The 19,196-nt window shown below is 35.6% G+C and overlaps 1 protein-coding gene and 1 non-coding gene across 2 annotated transcripts; one reads left to right on the plus strand and one right to left on the minus strand.

Moving 5' to 3' along the window:
* Positions 1-5,916: 5,916 nt before the first annotated feature.
* On the minus strand, positions 5,917-5,993 carry Trnah-gug (transfer RNA histidin (anticodon GUG)). Its single transcript has one exon. It is a non-coding gene; the product is annotated as a tRNA-His (tRNA).
* A 2,675-nt stretch (positions 5,994-8,668) lies between these two features.
* Positions 8,669-18,006, plus strand: LOC128242517 (programmed cell death protein 2-like). Its single transcript, XM_052959693.1, has 6 exons — positions 8,669-8,818; positions 12,603-12,766; positions 12,914-13,645; positions 15,901-16,014; positions 16,709-16,854; positions 17,629-18,006. Exons 1-6 carry the CDS (start codon positions 8,732-8,734, stop codon positions 17,760-17,762), a joined length of 1,377 nt encoding a protein of 458 aa, XP_052815653.1. The 5' UTR covers positions 8,669-8,731; the 3' UTR covers positions 17,763-18,006.
* Positions 18,007-19,196: the final 1,190 nt, after the last annotated feature.

Below are 19,196 nucleotides of genomic sequence, written 5' to 3' on the forward strand. Positions count from 1 at the left end.
GCTGGTAACTAGGCGGAACGGATTGTTTCACATAACTGCAGGCTTCTGGATGGGTAACTAAATTTCCATATTTCCGGTTTACTTGTGTTATTTATAATCAAGATAAAAGTTAATACACCACAAGAGCAAATCAAGTTATGTATGTATTTACAGTGAGTTTGTAGCATTTTTTTTTTACCAAATCTCAATTTAATACAAACTTTTAAGCTTATCATGCATATAGTTTGATGCACATTCTATAATTATAATATTAAAGATGTGCAGCATATATATGGAATGATCCACATCACTGGATACTGTATATATGTAACATTGCATGTGAAAATGCATACATGACGTAGCAACAAGTGATATAAGACTGCTGAAAAAATCACATTGCAAGTTTTCATATTTATTTTCAAAAATTGAGGTTTTATGCATTTTTCAAAAACATTAATTTGCGACAGAAATATGAAAAACTGCGATAAAATCTTTTGTCAGCATTCTTGTATCGCTGGTTTTCAGATGTTTACACAAAATTGGCTCATTCCTGGACAAAAGATAAAATATTATCAAAACTGTTAATCTGTAAGAGTGCAGCCTTAAAGAAAACAAAAGAAATAAAAAGGTTTTTTTAATGATTTCTAGCAGATAAGTCTGTTGTCAAAGAACCAAATTCAAGGTATCATTATAGCTGTGCGTCATGTCAGAGACAATACACTAATGTTATTGTATTATATTTGTATATGATGTATAGGTCCTAATTATTAGGTCTATAAATCCTGCTTTAAGAGATTTTGAGTTGTGCCCTTTATCTAACTGAGAAAACAACAGATGTTTTATTATACGTATTTTACAAGTGGCTCTGTGAAATATTCTGTGACTGTTAAAAGGTGTAAATTTAAAATATCTTGTATATGTACTCAATTTTTTTTATCATTGTTTTTTTTTTTTTGCTCTTAAATAATTTTTGTTTTTCGTTTCAGAGACTCAGCGCCATGTCACAAATACTTCAGAACCTAGAATGAAAGTTACCGAAAGAGCAATAGACTTTCCAATCTCTACAACATTCATCTTAACTGTTCTTCAAGGTGATACTTGAGACTACCAAAGACTTTTCAAGGACAGAATTCACAAAACAGTTTATGCCACCATCTCATATCGAAGGATTGTGCTTGAGTTGAACAGCCTTCAAACAGAAACTGTTTCAACACCTTCAATTGATTCATTCTGATTCAGTTTACTCTTGCTGTGATCTGAGCAACTATTTACATCAGTTCAACATTGTAAATTGTTTAAACTTGAAAATTCTGTCTTCTTGCAACTCACATGAATCTATTTACTGTGGACTTTGATGTTGACTCTATACAGGAAGAAGAGACCATCTTTATACATGCTGGCATATCATTTGAAAAGGAAACAAATTTTATAACCAACATACTGTACTGGTATGTCATCCAAGGACTCAGCTACTGGCTCAATTTATAAATACTTCAAAGGAAAAAAATGTCTCTGTCAATGTAATTACTGTTGTGCATAATAAGACATTTTTTATTATGCCCCCTTCGAAGAAGAGGGGTATATTGCTTTGCACATGTCGGTCGGTCGGTACCGTCTTCCGTCTGTAGACCAAAGCTTGTCCGAGTGATAACTCAACAATTCCAGGATGTATGGTCATCAAACTTGACATGAAGGTTGGGCCTGACCATTAGATGATTTTAGGGCTCATCGGGTCAAGGTCACAGTGACCTTGAATGGTAAATTAATTTTAAAGCTTGTCCGAGTGATAACTCAACAATGCCTAGACCTATGGTCATTAAACTTGGTATGGAAGTTGGGCCTCACCAGTAGATGACCCCTATTGTTTTTGGGGATCATCGAGCCAAAGATCAAGGTCACAGTGACCTTGAATGGTAAAATGTTGTCCAAGTGATAACTTGACAATGCCTGTACCCATGGCCCTCAAACCTGACTTGGAGTTGTGTCTGACCTGTAGATGACCCCTTTTCATTTTGGGGGTCATCGGGTCAAACGTCAAGGTCACAGTGACATTGTTTGAAAAAAGCTTGTCTGTGTGATAACTTGTCAATGCCTTAACCAATGTCCCTCAAACTTGACATTAAGATTTTTGTAGACCAGCTGATGACTCATGGATTTTGAGGTCATAGAGTTAAAGGTCATGGTCATAACACACTCTATCCTCACACTTTGAATGGTCATAATCTTAAAACTGTCTCAACGGCATCCAATGTCTGTGACTAATCAGCTGTCATTTCGGTCCATGTTTATTTCATTCAATTGTTCATATAATCCTGACAACATGGCGCTCAGGTGGGGGCATAATGTTTGACAAACATCTCTTGTTGATACTTGGCTCATTTCTTACATGTAGCTGTAACATTTTGGGGAACTTCTCAATTATTTTGTTTAAGACATTTTTCATCCAGCTCATCTAAGCTTAAGTTAGTGTTCATGTTAACTTTTATGACTGCCTGTTTATTGTACTTTTTATAAATTATTTTCAATGACTTTTTCTCAAGAACCATTTGGCTAAATATGTCTCCTCCTGAAATAGACTAATTCTTTTAGCTCGAGTTGTCTGTCTGTCCGTCTGTAACAAATTGTGTCTGTTCCATGTCTCTTTAACCTTTTGAAGGATTTGATATAACTTCCCACAAATGTTCACCATATTAAGAGGAAGGGTTTGTTATTATAACTGTTGAGCAGTTTCTGAACTTGACTGTATTATATCTTGCATTTACCTCAAGCTGTTAAGTGAACAATATAACATTGACCAATACAAGGAACTAAACCTTCTAGGTTACCATTTTGGAATAAAGTAATACTTAAAGCTCATATTTCCATAAAAATCTGCTCATATACAGTTTAAATAGCTTATACAAGTATATCGTTTCAACATAACATCAGATCCTCCACTGTTTTATGTTTGCAACATTTTTGTTTTAAACTTTGATTTATATATCATGACTTTTATGAACAAATACCAAACAGCAACTCACAGATCTATGCTCATTTGGGCAGAATTTTGTAAATCCAAGCATTGTCATTTGATATTCAATGCTTTTTGGCAAATATGGGAATTTTCTGTCACATTAAAATCAATATTAACAATAAATCTCCAACATATTTTTGTACCCATTCTTTGCCAATTATTTGTTTGTCTAATGGTATACATGTATGTTTATTCATACTGTTTGTCAAAATAACGAATGAATAAAATGTTTGAAATATTTTATTTGTTCATAACTTATTTAATATGACAAAAAGATGACTGTATTTTGTTTTATTTCACATCATGATCACTCATAGAGCGAGACTTGAAGAAGTATAGTGATATAGCCACAGGTGTTTGTCTGACTTTCTCCTACCCAAGAGGGCATGTGTTTGAATCCCAAGTTGGAAAACACAGTTCATAGGTCAGTTGATGTATCCTGATTGCAGGCAAAGAGAAACACTCTATGATGGGCACCTGTAAAATAGAAGGTACATAAATCTTTACTATTATCCACAAAACGTGAAAGTTGTTAGTAAAATAAAAAAGAAATGGTCTACCATTTTTTTCAAATACAATTCTTGATAATATTTCTTGTTAAAGTTCACATTTATCTTAAGAGATAAAAAAACAACACTACAGTACAAATTTGTTTTGTAAAAGCCATTTCTCAAATTGAAATGAAATGCCTGCCTTGACAGTGATATTTTGTATTATGATTACATATATTGGTAAAAAATCGGTAGTTTGCAAGTAGCAGTAGCAAGTATTTTCTTATACCATACTATGTTTTAATGGCAATTGCATCTGTATTTGAAAGACTGGGTCTAATAACAATAAAAAAAAATCTAATAATAATCCTACTCCCCGATTACTGTTTGCATAGTTTTTGCAATAGTTAGTTTAATCATACGCTGAGATATACAGTCATACCCAATGCTTTTCAGTGATGCAACACTGCATCTCAGATGACTGAGCTTTTCTTTCAAAAGATTGCAATCAACAACAAACAAAGAGGATACTGTAATTGACAATAGGTATACCTATTTGTAATGACAAATGTCATTTGTATACTGGTTAGTATATAGAATTGTATATTAAAACATATTTGAGTGTGTAAACTTACATACCTTAAGATACAGTTCAAATAATATTCGCTAACTAAACTCTTTCTTAAATTTGTACTTCCGGGGTTTTCAATCGAATAGAACAAAGAATTAACGAACGTAATAGTACATTTACCTTTTGGGATGTGATTATTTAACATGTTAACGCCATAACAATTATTATACACAGTACAAGCGATAAGAAATTAATATAGTTGGTATCGAAATGTGTCATAACCAGAAAACATTATAATGTGACACAGAAACAGCTGTTTAAACGGGTCAAACCTTGCCGTAGCAACCGTAGTCGACAAAAGGTTACCACCCACTATATTTATTAAAATAAATAGTAAATATCTATTTTGATTATTCGAAAAGCGAAGCAGATCAAATCACTATTTGCGATTTTTTTTAAGTATACTCACATCTACGGTTTGTTTACATTTTTAGTCCGATTCTTCCCTCTTTTGAAGAGTAATTACGTCTGAAAGCGTTAATAAAACGGTCGCAGAAATCATCGTACGCAACTTCGTACGAAGTGATCGCTTGCTTAACATGCATTCATAAAAAATAGTTATGCATGACGGAAGTTGGCTCTTGAAATAATCAAACTGTCAATAGTTGATAACAACGACGATTTTGAAACCAGGCAGCTCTCCCTGTATATTTTTCTGCACATACACCAGAGGCACCGTCCCTCAGCACTTTCAGTGCTTTGATTGTAGAAGTAGGGGGACTTTTTATAGTACACGGCGATATGTCCCTAAATGACACATGACGCGTGTCTAGTCATCACATTCACACCTCTGGCATTAGGGGCCAATCGTTGTAAAAACAAGACAAACATACTTTATAAACAACATCAGTGTTGTAGGCAAAATGTGTTTTATTCTCTTTATTAATTTTTTTTCGAATATTCGAATACCGATTTTGACATTCGAATACCAAACGTTTGATCGAATATTCGTTTGCATCCCTAGTCAAAACTTTTGTTTGCTGCTTTTCTCCTGACTCTGTCTTCTTAGCATCGGTTAATTAAAATTAATGACCAGTCTGTCGGCAATTTTATAATTAAGCATAAATGGCAAAATGGTACCTTTTCGAGATAAAGATAGTTTAGAACTGGTCATTAAAATGGAAAAACGAAAAATGAAGTGATGTTGTTCGTAACGAAGAACTACATATACTTTAAGTTGATTTTTCAACTAAAGCGAGTATTAACAAAAATGCCTGTTTAGCCATATATTTCATTATTCATAGCCATGTGATACAAAATATGCCCAAACTCATTCTTGTACGGAACTTCGTTATTGCCATCGCCTGTGAATTTGTTGATCTGAAACGCAATACTCGATAGACAGTACGATGATTAAAACGCGAAATCACGAACCTACTATCAACACATTCACAGGCCATGGCTCTAACAAAATTATTCATAATTGGAGACCTAGACCTATTATCAATAGAAACAACCTATATACTACACTACACACTTATTGTTTTCATGCTAAGTACTAGCTCTCCGGTGGCAGCCTTTTCACCTTAAGCTGTTTGGTGGCTTGTCTCCCAAATTTCATCACAAAAAAACTTAGAGCAAGCGGTGGTGTTAGTAGTTTATACTCCGGGTCCCGGCGTGAGCACATTGAAGTGACAGTTCAACCACCGCACACCTATCCTGGGCAGACTATCAGGCGGTTAACCAGTACTAGGTGCCTTCACCTCTGCAAGGAACTGACAACTTCTGTACATGCCAGGGGCAGTGGTACAGTGCGAATAGTTCTAGAAAGGATTTCATAACTAATCACAACAGAAGTAACCTGGTCCGCCCGGGAATCGAACCAGGGTTGTCCGATTCACAGTCCAACGCTCTACCGATTGAGCTAACCGGGCGGACCAGGCGTGTAATTTAATCCCTTTTATATGACGAAATTACAACTATCTATGGCCGACATTAATTTTAGACGTAGCAATTAACGTAATTACTGACGGGCATGAACGTGGAGAGTCCTCATTCAGCGGCACTTCCACAATCAATATATCTTTTGGCTGGAATATTTTATTATGGGTGCCGGCAAAAATCTTTGACATGAAGCTCAGCTATCTGTGCTTGGCAATTGTTCTTGCAAATTAACAAACAAGAAATTGCAGTCTTTGCTATACTTCGTTTTTACCATAAAAACAACATCACAACCAGACGAGTTGTTTATAAGATGATGACGTGCAGCCAGGTTAAGTAAGTATAAAACGAGCACATGTATTTATGTAGAGCACAACACAATGAAATTCACTGGCTAATAAAGTCCTATGCAGTGCAACCGACCGGCCAGGCAAAACCAGAGACGGTTAACTCTGGAAACCTGTGTTCGTTTGCCAAGTGTCGATCCACAAAGTATGAATGTCAAACCTCATTCATTTGTCTGGTTTCAAATATGGATATAAAACAGTGAAACAAAATCTCTAAAAATATTGAAGTGAAAATTTAGGTTACGAAGTGAACCGAGTGAAGTCGGCTGGTAGAATGACTCTACACGCTAATATACCAATAAAGCACGAAATCCTCGTGCAAGACTGACCACTACTGTATTAAAATACTATCATTTCGCCAAGACAAATATTATAACAAAACGCGTGAAATGAATAATAACTTTTTCTATCCCTCATTCCAGGAATTTTGTCATCAGGAAATCATTTTGTTCTCATGTTGTATAGGGTCAAACACTAAGTGATTAACTTACTTTCTTTTGCGCGCAATATGAAAAATATCACTAGAAACAATCCAAGGTAAGTCGTTTGAAAACCTTTTATTCCTCATTCAAATTGGAAAATGCGAAGGAAAAGTTTTTAATATTGCCAAAAAAACATTATTCACGTACATTTGTTAATCGAAGGATTTTAAGCTTTAATTTGAAAATAAAAAATGTTCAAATGTGAAGCGGTCTCTTACTGTTTTGTGTTCATTCAAATAAAATATAAATTATCCAATTATGACTTTTACATTAAAAGCCTTCAACTTCAACACATGTTTTGTGTTTAACAACAAATTTTCAGTAACGCATAAACGCTACGTGTGTTGCCTTGGAAATATTGGCCTCCTTCGAGCGCGTACTGACGCGTGCACGTCTCAAAAGAGGATATGTTACTCCCTGATAAGTCGACATATATATTGTCGTCAACCAAGGGAGCATATTGACTCAGCCCGGCGAGGGAGGGTATGGTCTATAGTACAGAGTGATACCTCCTTGTTTTTGCAACGTGATGTAAAATAATTTACATTTCCCCATTTCGTCAAATGAGTTCATTTACGTCCAGGGTCAGGCACGGTGTAATTGCAGCCTTTTTTACATATAAGCGCAGGGAGACCAGCATTGGTAGCAACCAGCAAAATCAACGGACGCACAGGTTTTGCTAAATGTGATTTTTTTAAATGATTATTAAATCTCTAAGCAAAGTTACCGGCAATAAAAATATTATCAAATAGACCATAACAGCCATTGTACGAAAAATATTCACAAATTAGCCTACAAGTGAAATGGTGCCATTTTCGGATAATAGCTTCGGAACTTTCTGACTGTTTCAAGCTGGCTATATTGAGAGAGATTCTAATCAATGTTCGTAGTCTTTATTCGTGTATATTCAATACTAGATAAAATATGAGTGTTTCATTAAAACAATCACCACGTACGTCTTTGGCAAAATATGCTGAAATTGTGTTTTTACAAACGGGCATGTTTTTTTCTATTTTCAGACATGCAATGTTTACAAATGGGCGAGTTGATTTTGCTGGATGTAAATGAGTTTAAACCGCACCACGGTGCTTTCGTAACACTTCTTATTTACATTTTCATTAATTGCGTGGAATTCATGGAACTGTAGTATTTCTTTATTTGATTGAAATGAAAGAACAAAGTCAGGTTTTGAGCGATGTCACGTTTAAATCATCATCATGGCACATGTATAATAAATATGACAGCACTGCAAATGATGGATAATGGACCATACACAAGTTTATTTTAGACACAAACACTGATGAATTCGTTTAAATATCCATAACCTTTTGCGTATATCTAACATTATTTAGAAAACATGTAAGTAATCTAATAGATCAGTGACTATCATTTCCATTTCAAGTGATTTTATACTTACCATATAATTGCATATATACTTATTTAGCATAAATTAGTTACTGTCTTCTTTAATTACACCGGTGAGCACGTTATTTCAATTTTCGCTGATTTTTTAGTTATTAAGTTACTTGCATTTTTAAATTGGAGTTGCCATCGAAATAACATACTGGATTTCTCTGGTTGTTATACCATATCTAAAAAAATATTTAAATTGCTACAACTTCGTCATTTTTTTTAAATTGAAATTCATACCCTTCATGAACCATACTACAATATGCAAACAATAAAAAAGAAATTGTCTTAAATAAATGAGTAACAAGGGAATCCTGTTATCCACTGGGATCCTATTTTGTCATGCACCGCACTTCAAAGGGAAGTAATCGCTGCGTAGACATGGGTTGAGATTTTAAAGTGTAGCGTAATCTATTAATCGACTATTACACCGGTTCATTTACTTATGTATTGTTATACATGTTTGTTTTTTATTCTTGGTTCCATCGATCACTCCAATGTCTTGCCTTCTTGGATTAGTCGATGCTGATATCACTGCTAAAACCATCACTTCATGGACTGTCAGTAAAGTTGGCGGAAAGCCGGTAAATACTAATGTGTCATGTAATTTCGCGATGAGGAATTTTGGAAATAAAATTTTAAGTGTTATTATTTTCAAAAAATGTGTAGTTACCATAATGCACCAGTCAATTGTAACCACGCCCCCCCCCCCACGGTCTTGGGAATAGCGGGGACTTTGCCTTACGGTCCTGCAAAGCCCGGGTAAAATCCCCGTCTAGTCTAAAATAATAGACGTGTTATACAGGATTCTTCCAATCCCTAACGTCTAAACGGGAATGTGCAAAAAACGGGGGTGTTTTAAAAATATTGAAATTGTTTTAAGTGAAGTATTTTATGGTTGAAATTGATCATAAAGAGTTATATTCATATTTTACCATGCAAGTGAAATGTTATTTTGCACTAAACAAGCATTTAATGCATTAAAACAAGTTGTTTACATTCCAATAAAACGAAAGTTGACTGACACAGACAACAATTATGCGAAGGGGAACAACTCGATACAATCGTAATAGCTCGGCCTCCTCCGACAAAGCTTCGAGATAGACCTCGTTATACAATCGTAACAAATCGGCCATGACCGAAATGTTCCGAGCGATTTAAAACTGTGCCCTAAAGCCTTGCAGGTGCCCTTCATGTATATATCGTTATGTTTTGACAGAATGAAATGAAGAAAAACCGTCGAACTCATAATTATAAGTTGGATATTTATTTTTTTGTGTACGGAACTAATATAAAATAACATTATCTGGTAATATTTCTTGTTTTTATGGTATTTTATAGACGCTATATGCTTTAACCCGGAATCCTGATCGGAACAACTACCCACTTTTGATACTAAACAATTTGTACGTGAAGGATTTGCCATATCAAAAATCTAAATAAAATCCGTCAACGTACAATTATTTGGACTAAATCCCCATCCTGTGGGGATGTACAGTACACTCAACGAGTAAGACCCACTTTCCGTTTCCCTCCGCGGATTTTTGCTATCGCGGCCAACACAATGATTTTATCGACTGTCCGCTTTCCTCGGAGTTTGAATTTAAGGCCCTCGGAGGGTGATCAGTCGACCGAAGAATAACGAACTCGGCGTTCCTCGGAGGGGTTAACTCCGCGAAACTCTGCGGACACTAGATAAGAATCTACGCTAAAGTTATATTTATTTTATTAAAATTTTCAACCGATTACGACGGCTCCAGTAAATTGCTTTTTATTATTTTTCCTCTGCCCGTTTTGCATGAAGTTAGCTTGCCACAAGAATGCAGTCGTATTTCACTAGTTGCACATGTATCTTATAAACGTGTTTTTGCTAATGACTGATAAACACATTTCTTCCGAGAAATTCTAGGTTACACATTTTCGGAAAATCAGGAGGTCAAACACGCGTTCAAAGTTCACAGCGCATGGTTTTGAAGGCCTTCTTGCCTCTTTTTCTGTGGAAAATTCCATGAAACGTCATAGCTATTTTTAACCACCAATAATAAATAGAATATTCTACATTGTATTGATCGCGCGCTTGACGTCAGAGGTCATGGTTCAGAATCGTGTAAATAGTCGGCTGCTTTATGATGCAGTAACTTAGTGGATATACTTTAACGATTCAATGTTTATAATTCAAGACAATATTCAATTGGCGTTTACGGACATAAATACAAATTAAACGTTGGTACATGTAAGAATCTTTTACGCTTAACAATGTGGATAAGCATAAAAATAAATAACTTTTAAACAAGAATGATTTCTTGCTTATCTGATTAGACTCGGAGTTCCGCCGCGGGATCATAAAATCGGACGATTCTCAACGCTATCGTTCATATTAAACTCGGCTGTAAGCCAGCCACTCGGAGGAACTCGGGGGGATTTGAGCGAGGGCAACAGTTTTACCCTCGGAGGAAACCCGCGATCATCGACTTTATCCCTCGGAGTGAGCGAGGAAAGTGGGTCTAACTCGTTGAGTGTACTGTACTGCATTCGGAACTCCTCAGCCATTTTTATCGAAAACAATCTCGGATGTATACCGGTTTATCAGTTGAAGTAGTTCAGAATCTTTTTAATTATATCATTAATTAAATGTAGTGTTTAAGAATTGTATTAATTGATCTAAGTTTAAATTAATTGCCAGTGAAGTGTTTTATTCAATATTGCAAACATAATTAAGATTCCCAAGAGTTAAGTCATATAGTTTAACTGCTAAATAAAATTACTACTGGTTGACGGTACATTTCCGAACAGGGCACAAATCCCGAACACCAGCTAAAACACGCGTTTGTTACCGTGATCGATTATTCGACGATCTAGATCAATACAAAGGCTTGCCTTGGTCACACTTGCGAAGTTTTATCTTGTTTTGATGAGTATTTTTCTAAAAAAATGCCATTCAATGTTTATACGCTTAAAGATCAAAATGTAGCACACGGGGGAATGACGTCAGAGGGCGCACGCGCATCTAGGTTTTGCAGTTATGTTGACATACATTCAAGATATTTATAAACAGAAATCACGCTAATACATTTGAATTTCATGTTTTGAAAAACATCGGAAACAATAAATAACTTTGCAGCTAAGTGTTTATTTAATATAGCATACTTATTAATTATAATTGTATGACCACGTATTTTCGCTTTTCAAGTGTTCGGTATTTGTGCCCTCCATAGCATAAATTTAAGGGTGATTTACTGTCTATAAAATGAACAATTTTCGACATAAAATTGATGAGATCGTGAATCTGTACTTTGACAGATGTTGTCACATTAACCAAAGATGTTTCATACGCAATTTTAACTTACTACAACAAAAACTCTCCAAGATAATTGTGAAAAACCTCAAAAAGTGTTCGGATTTGTGACCTTAGCCAGTACAGGATCTACTTGCAACAGATTTTAAACATACCACTTTTTGAGTATGTAAATTGTCCAAATACATCTGAGGTTGTTTTCAATAAAAATGGCCGAGGAGCTCCAAATGGACGAACTGCTGGTAAAATCCCTGCTAAATGCCCCCGCACCCCAGGGACCTTCGGTAAGGCCTATTCCCTGCTATTTTTGGTGCCAAGACAAAACCACCGCATTCACCCAGCACAGCGGGGCCACCTGAAATGTTAAAACACGTCCCATTTCCCTGGGGGGGGGGGGCGTGGTTACAACTGACTGGTGCATTATTGAAGCCATTTTTCATCATTTTATTCAAAAATTACTTTTTAATTAATTTAGTATGCAATATAAAAATGGGTACTCTATACTAATACAACTTAATTTTACTAGTTATAGCTATACAGTACACTGATACAGGACTGAAGTTTAGAAACAAGCCACTCCAAGACCTTTACACGCATTTATTAAATTACGTTCATATAAATGTAAATCTAAATCTTGCAAAATTTATTTGCAAAGTTGTGTTTATGTATTACTTTGCATGGACAGAATCATAGAATTAAGGATTCTAAAAACTTCTCTGACCTTTAATATACCTAAAGAATTACAATGCACAGTATTTCAAAAGTTCTTTGGTTGTGTTAAAGAAAACTGAACAAATTTATGAATAAAAACTGGGTTTTTGTAAGGAATTTATTTATGAAAGTATTTTGAATTATCAAAATTACAGGATGACATAAAAATCACAAACTTTTGTTGACCTTCAGCTAACATGTAAGACAGATGCAATAAAGCAGTGACCTAAGTTTTTTCTTAATAAATGGCGCCAATAATTCTGGCTCGCTCATCTCCAAAATGATATGAATTCAGTCATGTTTTTGACACTAGGAACTAAGCAGCCAAGTATACATATTACAAAACAATTTCACTATTTCAGGACTGGTTCACTACTACCAGCCCAAAAGTTCCACCTTGTGAGGTGTGCAGGGGGAGAACTGTGCTTGTTGTCCAGCTCTACTGCCCCCTAGAAGGATCACTCTACCACAGAACCCTGTACATCTTTGCATGCCCACGTCAGCCTTGTTGGAACAAGACACAGGGGTACACTCTCAGCTAAAGAGCTTCAGTTGACCATCTTTTAGCACTGACCAAACCTGTTAAATTAGGCAAAGCCAATATGCTTTAACTTAATTCTTAAAGTTAAAGTGATGATCTGTATCATCTCTTAGTGTCTGGTTCATTTTTCAGCTGGATTGTGTATAGATGCCAGCAGTTGGTCCAGGACAGTGATAAGCCAGAACAGAGCACTGACAGCACTACATCTGCCAACAAACTTAAGCCTCAAAGCCATGGGGACGACTGGGGATGTGTCGCAGATGACTGGGGTGAGGCAGATGACTGGGGAGGTGCAGATGAAAATGTTGGAGGAGGCGACAGTTGGGGGACTGATGGGGAGGACAGGGTTGCAAAGGGACGGGAGGGAGATGGGATGGATGATCTTGTTGCAGATATACGCCGTGGTGCTTCCCATGCATCTCATGTTGGACACGAGGAAATCAAGCATGATGATTGGGGTAATGGGGATATGGGATGGGGAGATGAGGGTGGGGATGGAAACAATACAGAAAAGCCAAATGAAAGCAATGGAATAAGTAAGCTTCAACTTCAACAACTGTGCATTGATGACATTGTTGAAAATGAAGACGAGCAAGAGAATAAACAAACTGCTTCTCATGTCATAGCAGAAGACAACAGTTTGGCAATATCAGATGATTATAAAATAGAAGCTTTAAAATCATTACAACAACAGTCAGAGGACATGGCATCAGCAGAAAACTCAGTGACCTTAAGATCGTACTACATTGATGTATTTGATGAGCCGGAGCAGACTGAAACTCATAATAAACATGTTGCCAAACTGTTGAAAGAATACCAGAAACGTGAAGGTTGCACTGTCAGTGATATCCTTGAAAATTCCAGGTAATTCATTATATACTTCTGATTTGTGCATGTTCTTTATAGTTCTCCTTATCAGGGTTCGAATTTAGACTCGCATACTCGCAAAATGCGAGCGACATTTGGAAATTGCGAGTGACTTTTATTCAAGCTCGCAAAATTCTGCGAGTGGCTTTTTCTAGACCACAAAATGTTAAAAGGAAAGTAGAATAAACATGAACTTACTTCCACTATGTAGTCGAGTGTAAACAGCCTATAAGTGGCATGTTTACACTGCCGGTATAAAGAAGACAGTACGGAGTCACGCTCTAGTAGGTTTTCAAAAATAGAACAAATACGGAAAAGGCCGAGTTTTATCTCGAATCTTTCCGGGATGCTTCGAGGCGTGCATAATACAAAGTAAATACGAATGATGTAATCACCTAGCTCAATCATTGGCTAAATTTAGCGCTTTTGCGCACTATATGTAAACCCCATCATCCTTTGAATATATTTCCGCCCAACTGTCAAAAGGAATAGACTTCGTTGATCGATATATTTCATGGTCCAAAGTATCCACGCTACATTTACTGTTGCTTTTTTATTTTAAATTTATTATTTTATTGTTTTTAATACTTAGAGACTTAATAAAATCTGTAGCGTGCTTGTCGAATGGGTATTAAATTACCCGATGGCGTGGGTAAATATACAAAGTGAACAATGTCAAATTATTGGACAGCTTTGTTATCAAAAAGCTGCCAGCATCAGACGAGTCTTTCCATACCCCCCAAATAGAATAAGCCATCAACAAGTTCTAGTAGTCGAGTCACTCAAGATTGATACTTTTTAATATTCATAATATGTCTTAGGTGTTAATTTCTACTTTAATTAGACAATATTATAAGGGAATAAGCAAATAATAAAACTGCAAGTTGATTTGTCATTTTGCGAGTTGCCTCAAAATGCACTCGCAAAATTTTGCGAGTGCTCCTCAAAGTTAAATTCGAACCCTGCTTATATATGTAAAAAATTGTTTGGGGATTCTATACTACATGGATTTTAATCATTCCGCATATCATGAAATCACTATGTAGCTTGTGAAGTAAAGAAGAGGAAAATTGTTTGTTTCAACTAGCATAAGCAATATAATGCAATCTAATGCTGAAACAAACAGTTTCTTGTTAGCTTGATTTTTTGAAGAATACGGAGAGCTATTCTATCACACTAGCTTCGGCGTCAGCTTCACACCTTTGTAAAGGTTTCGCATGTAAGCACCTTTAAGTCATTATCTCAGTAAATACATCATTTATTGCATTGAAACTTTGGATATGTATTTCCAACTATCTTACCTACTAAATTAATTAAGTTAGATAACACTTGTATGAATATAATGCAAATCATGGGCCTTTATTATTTCACTTAGAAATTCTGGTTAAGGTTTTGCATGTAAGCACACATAGGTTAATATCTCAGCAACTACTTGATGTATTGCATTGAGACTATACAATGGTACTCAACCATCCAATCTACTTAAATATCAAAGTAAGATAACTTTAATAGTTTGCATAAAATTCAAATATTGGCCCTTATTTATTTGACATAGAAATTCTGCTCCACTGTAATTGAGGAAAATATGGTAACTCTTGCATTAATGTATATTATACATACACATGTACAACCCTTAACCCTTTAATGTATTGCATGCTATTTCCATTAAGTCTGTATTTTATTAAAGGCTGAATGTTTTTTAATTTTACACAAATCTTCGCAGGCATCATTCTAAACTTGTATTACAGTGATCCATGCATGTTTCGCCAAAACTTTCCAATCCCTACATTGAAAAGCGGCGTAATATTGAAGCGTGCTGTCTCTGTGACAGCTCTTGTTATTAAATACTTTTATAAATCAAAATAAGATTGAATTGATATCTAATTAGGAAATTGAGACAAATTCTAACAAAATGATGTCATACCAGAAACTATGTCATAGATTTTTCATTGATTTTCTTCCCAGCACTGTGTGTATTTATGTTCGTGTTTTTTTTTGTTTTTTTAAGTGAAACAGGCTTGATTGAAAGAAAAGAGTTAAATAAAGTTTTGATAAACTGACTGTTTGAAACAGTGAGTTTAACTTTAAAAGGATATAAACCATCATTCTTTTTCAATAAACCACTGAGAAGTTCGAGATAAAGCAAACCTATCAACCTGATTATGCTGAATAACTCAATAAGCTAATAAGCCTTAAGTATACATTTGGAAAAGTTGTTACAAAAAGAATTAAAAATAAATAAATTGTTCCAGCAATGCAGGGGGTGGGGGCAGGGAGAAGTATGAGAAATCGTCCATATCCCGGGGCGACCCAGTGTTCCACGCCTTCATGAAGAGGGTCACCATCTGTCCAGAACAGACAATAAGGTGGGTATTTGTAAAGCTATGAAGTTTATGGTATATAAATATAGATAGATTGTTTCAAGATGAATAGATTTATTGTGAATTTAATGGGTTTAGGAAAATATTGATATGTATGCAGGCGATTAAATGAATATGTAGCCTTTCTTTATAACTTATCAAGATTTTGACAATTGTTCTTTCGATATTTGATTAAAGTTTAATGTATTCTTTTCAAGAAAGGCAATAATATTGCACTTATTTTTGATGTCAGATTGTTTTAACAATAACATGCTAAAATGGAGCACAAAATTTGACAAGTTTGGATATCAACAGCAAGTTTGCTAGTTATCAAACCCGACCAAGATATTTTGCCCATTCACATTCTGACCAAATTTGGTAGTGATTGGACAAAGGCGTCTAAAGCAATTGATAAGACAAGACTGATTTTAGGTCTCTGATGGCTGAAGCAATATGGCTGGTTGTCGAACTTATCAGACATATACAATTGAAATTTTGTACATAAAGAGAAAATATTTTCTAAATTCCTATGAAATGTATAAATATATGTAAAGAAAATGAATTGTCTTCGTAAATTGTAAAAGTTACTGATGGTCAGTAAGTTCATTTTCTAAAACTTCTTGGATTTTGTTTCCAGACTAAAAACTGCAAATGACTTTTAAGTAATTGTTACTGCTATAGATGATTGTGTTTAAATAAGGTACCAGTGGTCCGGGGAGCCCCTATATATTAGCACCCCAGTGACTGCCCCACCCTCCCAATGTTCACACTGCCAGGGACCTGTGGTCTTTGAGTTACAGCTCATGCCAGCCCTAGTCAACAAGCTGCATTTTCCAGGACATTTCGGTAAAATTTTGTTTATAGTTTCATTCCTCCTGGTTCCCTCATGAAGTTTTCTTTACTAAATGACAATATTTTCATATTTGTGTTTACAGTTTGTTCTTGAAGGTTGTATGACTCTCCACTGGTAGTGTTTGTTTAGCTGGTAGTGTTTGTTTAGCTGGTAGTGTTTGTTTAGCTGGTAGTGTTTGTTTAGCTGGTAGTTCTTGTTTAGCTGGTAGTGCTTGTTTAGCTGGTAGTGTTTGTTTAGCTGGTAGTGCTTGTTTAGCTGGTAGTGCTTGTTTAGCTGGTAGTGCTTGTTTAGCTGGTAGTGCTTGTTTAGCTGGTAGTGCTTGTTTAGCTGGTAGTGCTTGTTTAGCTGGTAGTGCTTGTTTAGCTGGTAGTGTTTGTTTAGCTGGTAGTGTTTGTTTAGCTGGTAGTGCTTGTTTAGCTGGTAGTGTTTGTTTAGCTGGTAGTGCTTGTTTAGCTGGTAGTGCTTGTTTAGCTGGTAGTGTTTGTTTAGCTGGTAGTGTTTGTTTAGTGTTTAGCCTTCATCCTGTTGCCTTTAAACAGGATCTGGGTTTTATTTTAGTCTTCTAGGCGTGTTTCTGCAGTTTCCAAGTAAAATGTCATGGGACAGAATGAGAAAATCATGCTTTGTTTCAAAAATCAACAGTCTACTTTACTTAAAATGTTCATGATCTCAGCATAAATGTCAAGGTGACACTTGTAGTTGATGCAGTCCTAGATTATAAAGTATACGGTCCAAACAATGTATTCATGTGTTGTTTTCCTTTCCAGGTTGTGCCCTGGAGTTTGGAACGGTGCTTGTTTATACGTGCAGAGCTACTTGCTGGGGTAATGAGGACATGTTCCGTGTTGAGCCAGTCATTGTCCAAGCTGATCCTGATGAATCCCTGTTCCACCATTCCTGATACAAGCATGTTGTTATTCACTTTATTGGCTCAATGTGATTGATTAGTTTACCTGTAAACAATTTTATTTTTTCAGAGGTGTGATGGTCTGATGTTTTTTTTCTCTACTTAGAAACATTTCAATAAGTTGACTTTTGATTTTAACGAAAAATATTTTATAGGTCATTTTATTGCTATGTTGTTATTAAATTCATGTTACTGCTGTATTGTTATAAGAATAAAATAAAAGCATGTTGAATCTTTTCTTATTCTACAGTTATAATTATCCAAACCTATTACTTTGGCTGAAATAATGATGGTTGTCTGTTTAGTTCACCTGAGAATGTGTATTTTTATATAAGTTGTTGTCGATCTTGCGTTGTTAACCAGTTGTAACTAATTTTCCTGGAACTTGCTTAGAATGCATATCTTTATAACAGAGTAAATGGTTAAGGTTAAGTAAAAAAGTCTAGTTGTCAATAGGTCATGTTTTGCTGGTACAACATTTTCTACATATCTATTTTCAAATTGGCAATTATTGAATCCTGTACCAGTCAGTACCTTGTACTGCTTTCGTACCAGTTCCTTGTATTACCTTTGTACCTGTTCTGCATTCTAATGACTTCCTTGTCCTGACTCATGGGTCAAGGTCACCCTTAGAGGTCAAAGGCTGAAATGATACTTGTCAGGGCTGTATCTAGGCCATACATTTTAGGTTTTTCAAAAACCTTGCCATGAAGGTTGGCCAAGATTAATGGCGTGTCGCTTTCAAGACCCAGGTGTTCACCACAAAGGTCAAGTTCACCCTTAGAGGTCAAAGGTTGAAATGATCTTTGTCCAGGCTGTATTTTGATCATGCATGTAACTTGCAATGAAGGTTCACCACGATGAGGTGGCGTGCCGTGGACAAGATCCATGATTGAAATGATCATTGTTTTGGCTGTATCTAGAGCATGCATTATAAGATTTTCAAAATAAAACTTGCCACGAAGGTTCACCATGATGAGGTGGTGGGTGGCATGTCACACAAAAACCCATTTGTACATGAATGAAAATACAATAAATGTTTGATTTCTTTTCATGTGTACCTTTTAACCATAAAACAAGCCAAAGTCTGAACAAAACTGGTTGTAACTTTGATATTCGGAATAAATCACTGGCAATGATTGAATAACCCTCTGGCCAGTGCACTGAAAATAATGATTTAAAACAGTGTTTGTCATGCATAAAATACATCTAGCAGGTGATTTCTTTACAGGTGTACAGTCATGAAACAAGACAGAATCTGAATCCTCAACTACCAACTGGATTGTAGTTAAATATTCGGAAATAACGGACTGGAAATGGTTGAGTAGATAAATATCAACATCTAATTACTATATAGTTGATTCTTCAAATCCCCAACTGGCAACTGACAGTTAGTTGAATAGTCGAAGAAACAATTATCAACTAGAA

The sequence above is a fragment of the Mya arenaria genome, chromosome 2 (genome assembly GCF_026914265.1).
Source record: "Mya arenaria isolate MELC-2E11 chromosome 2, ASM2691426v1".
Lineage (NCBI taxonomy): Eukaryota > Metazoa > Mollusca > Bivalvia > Myida > Myidae > Mya > Mya arenaria.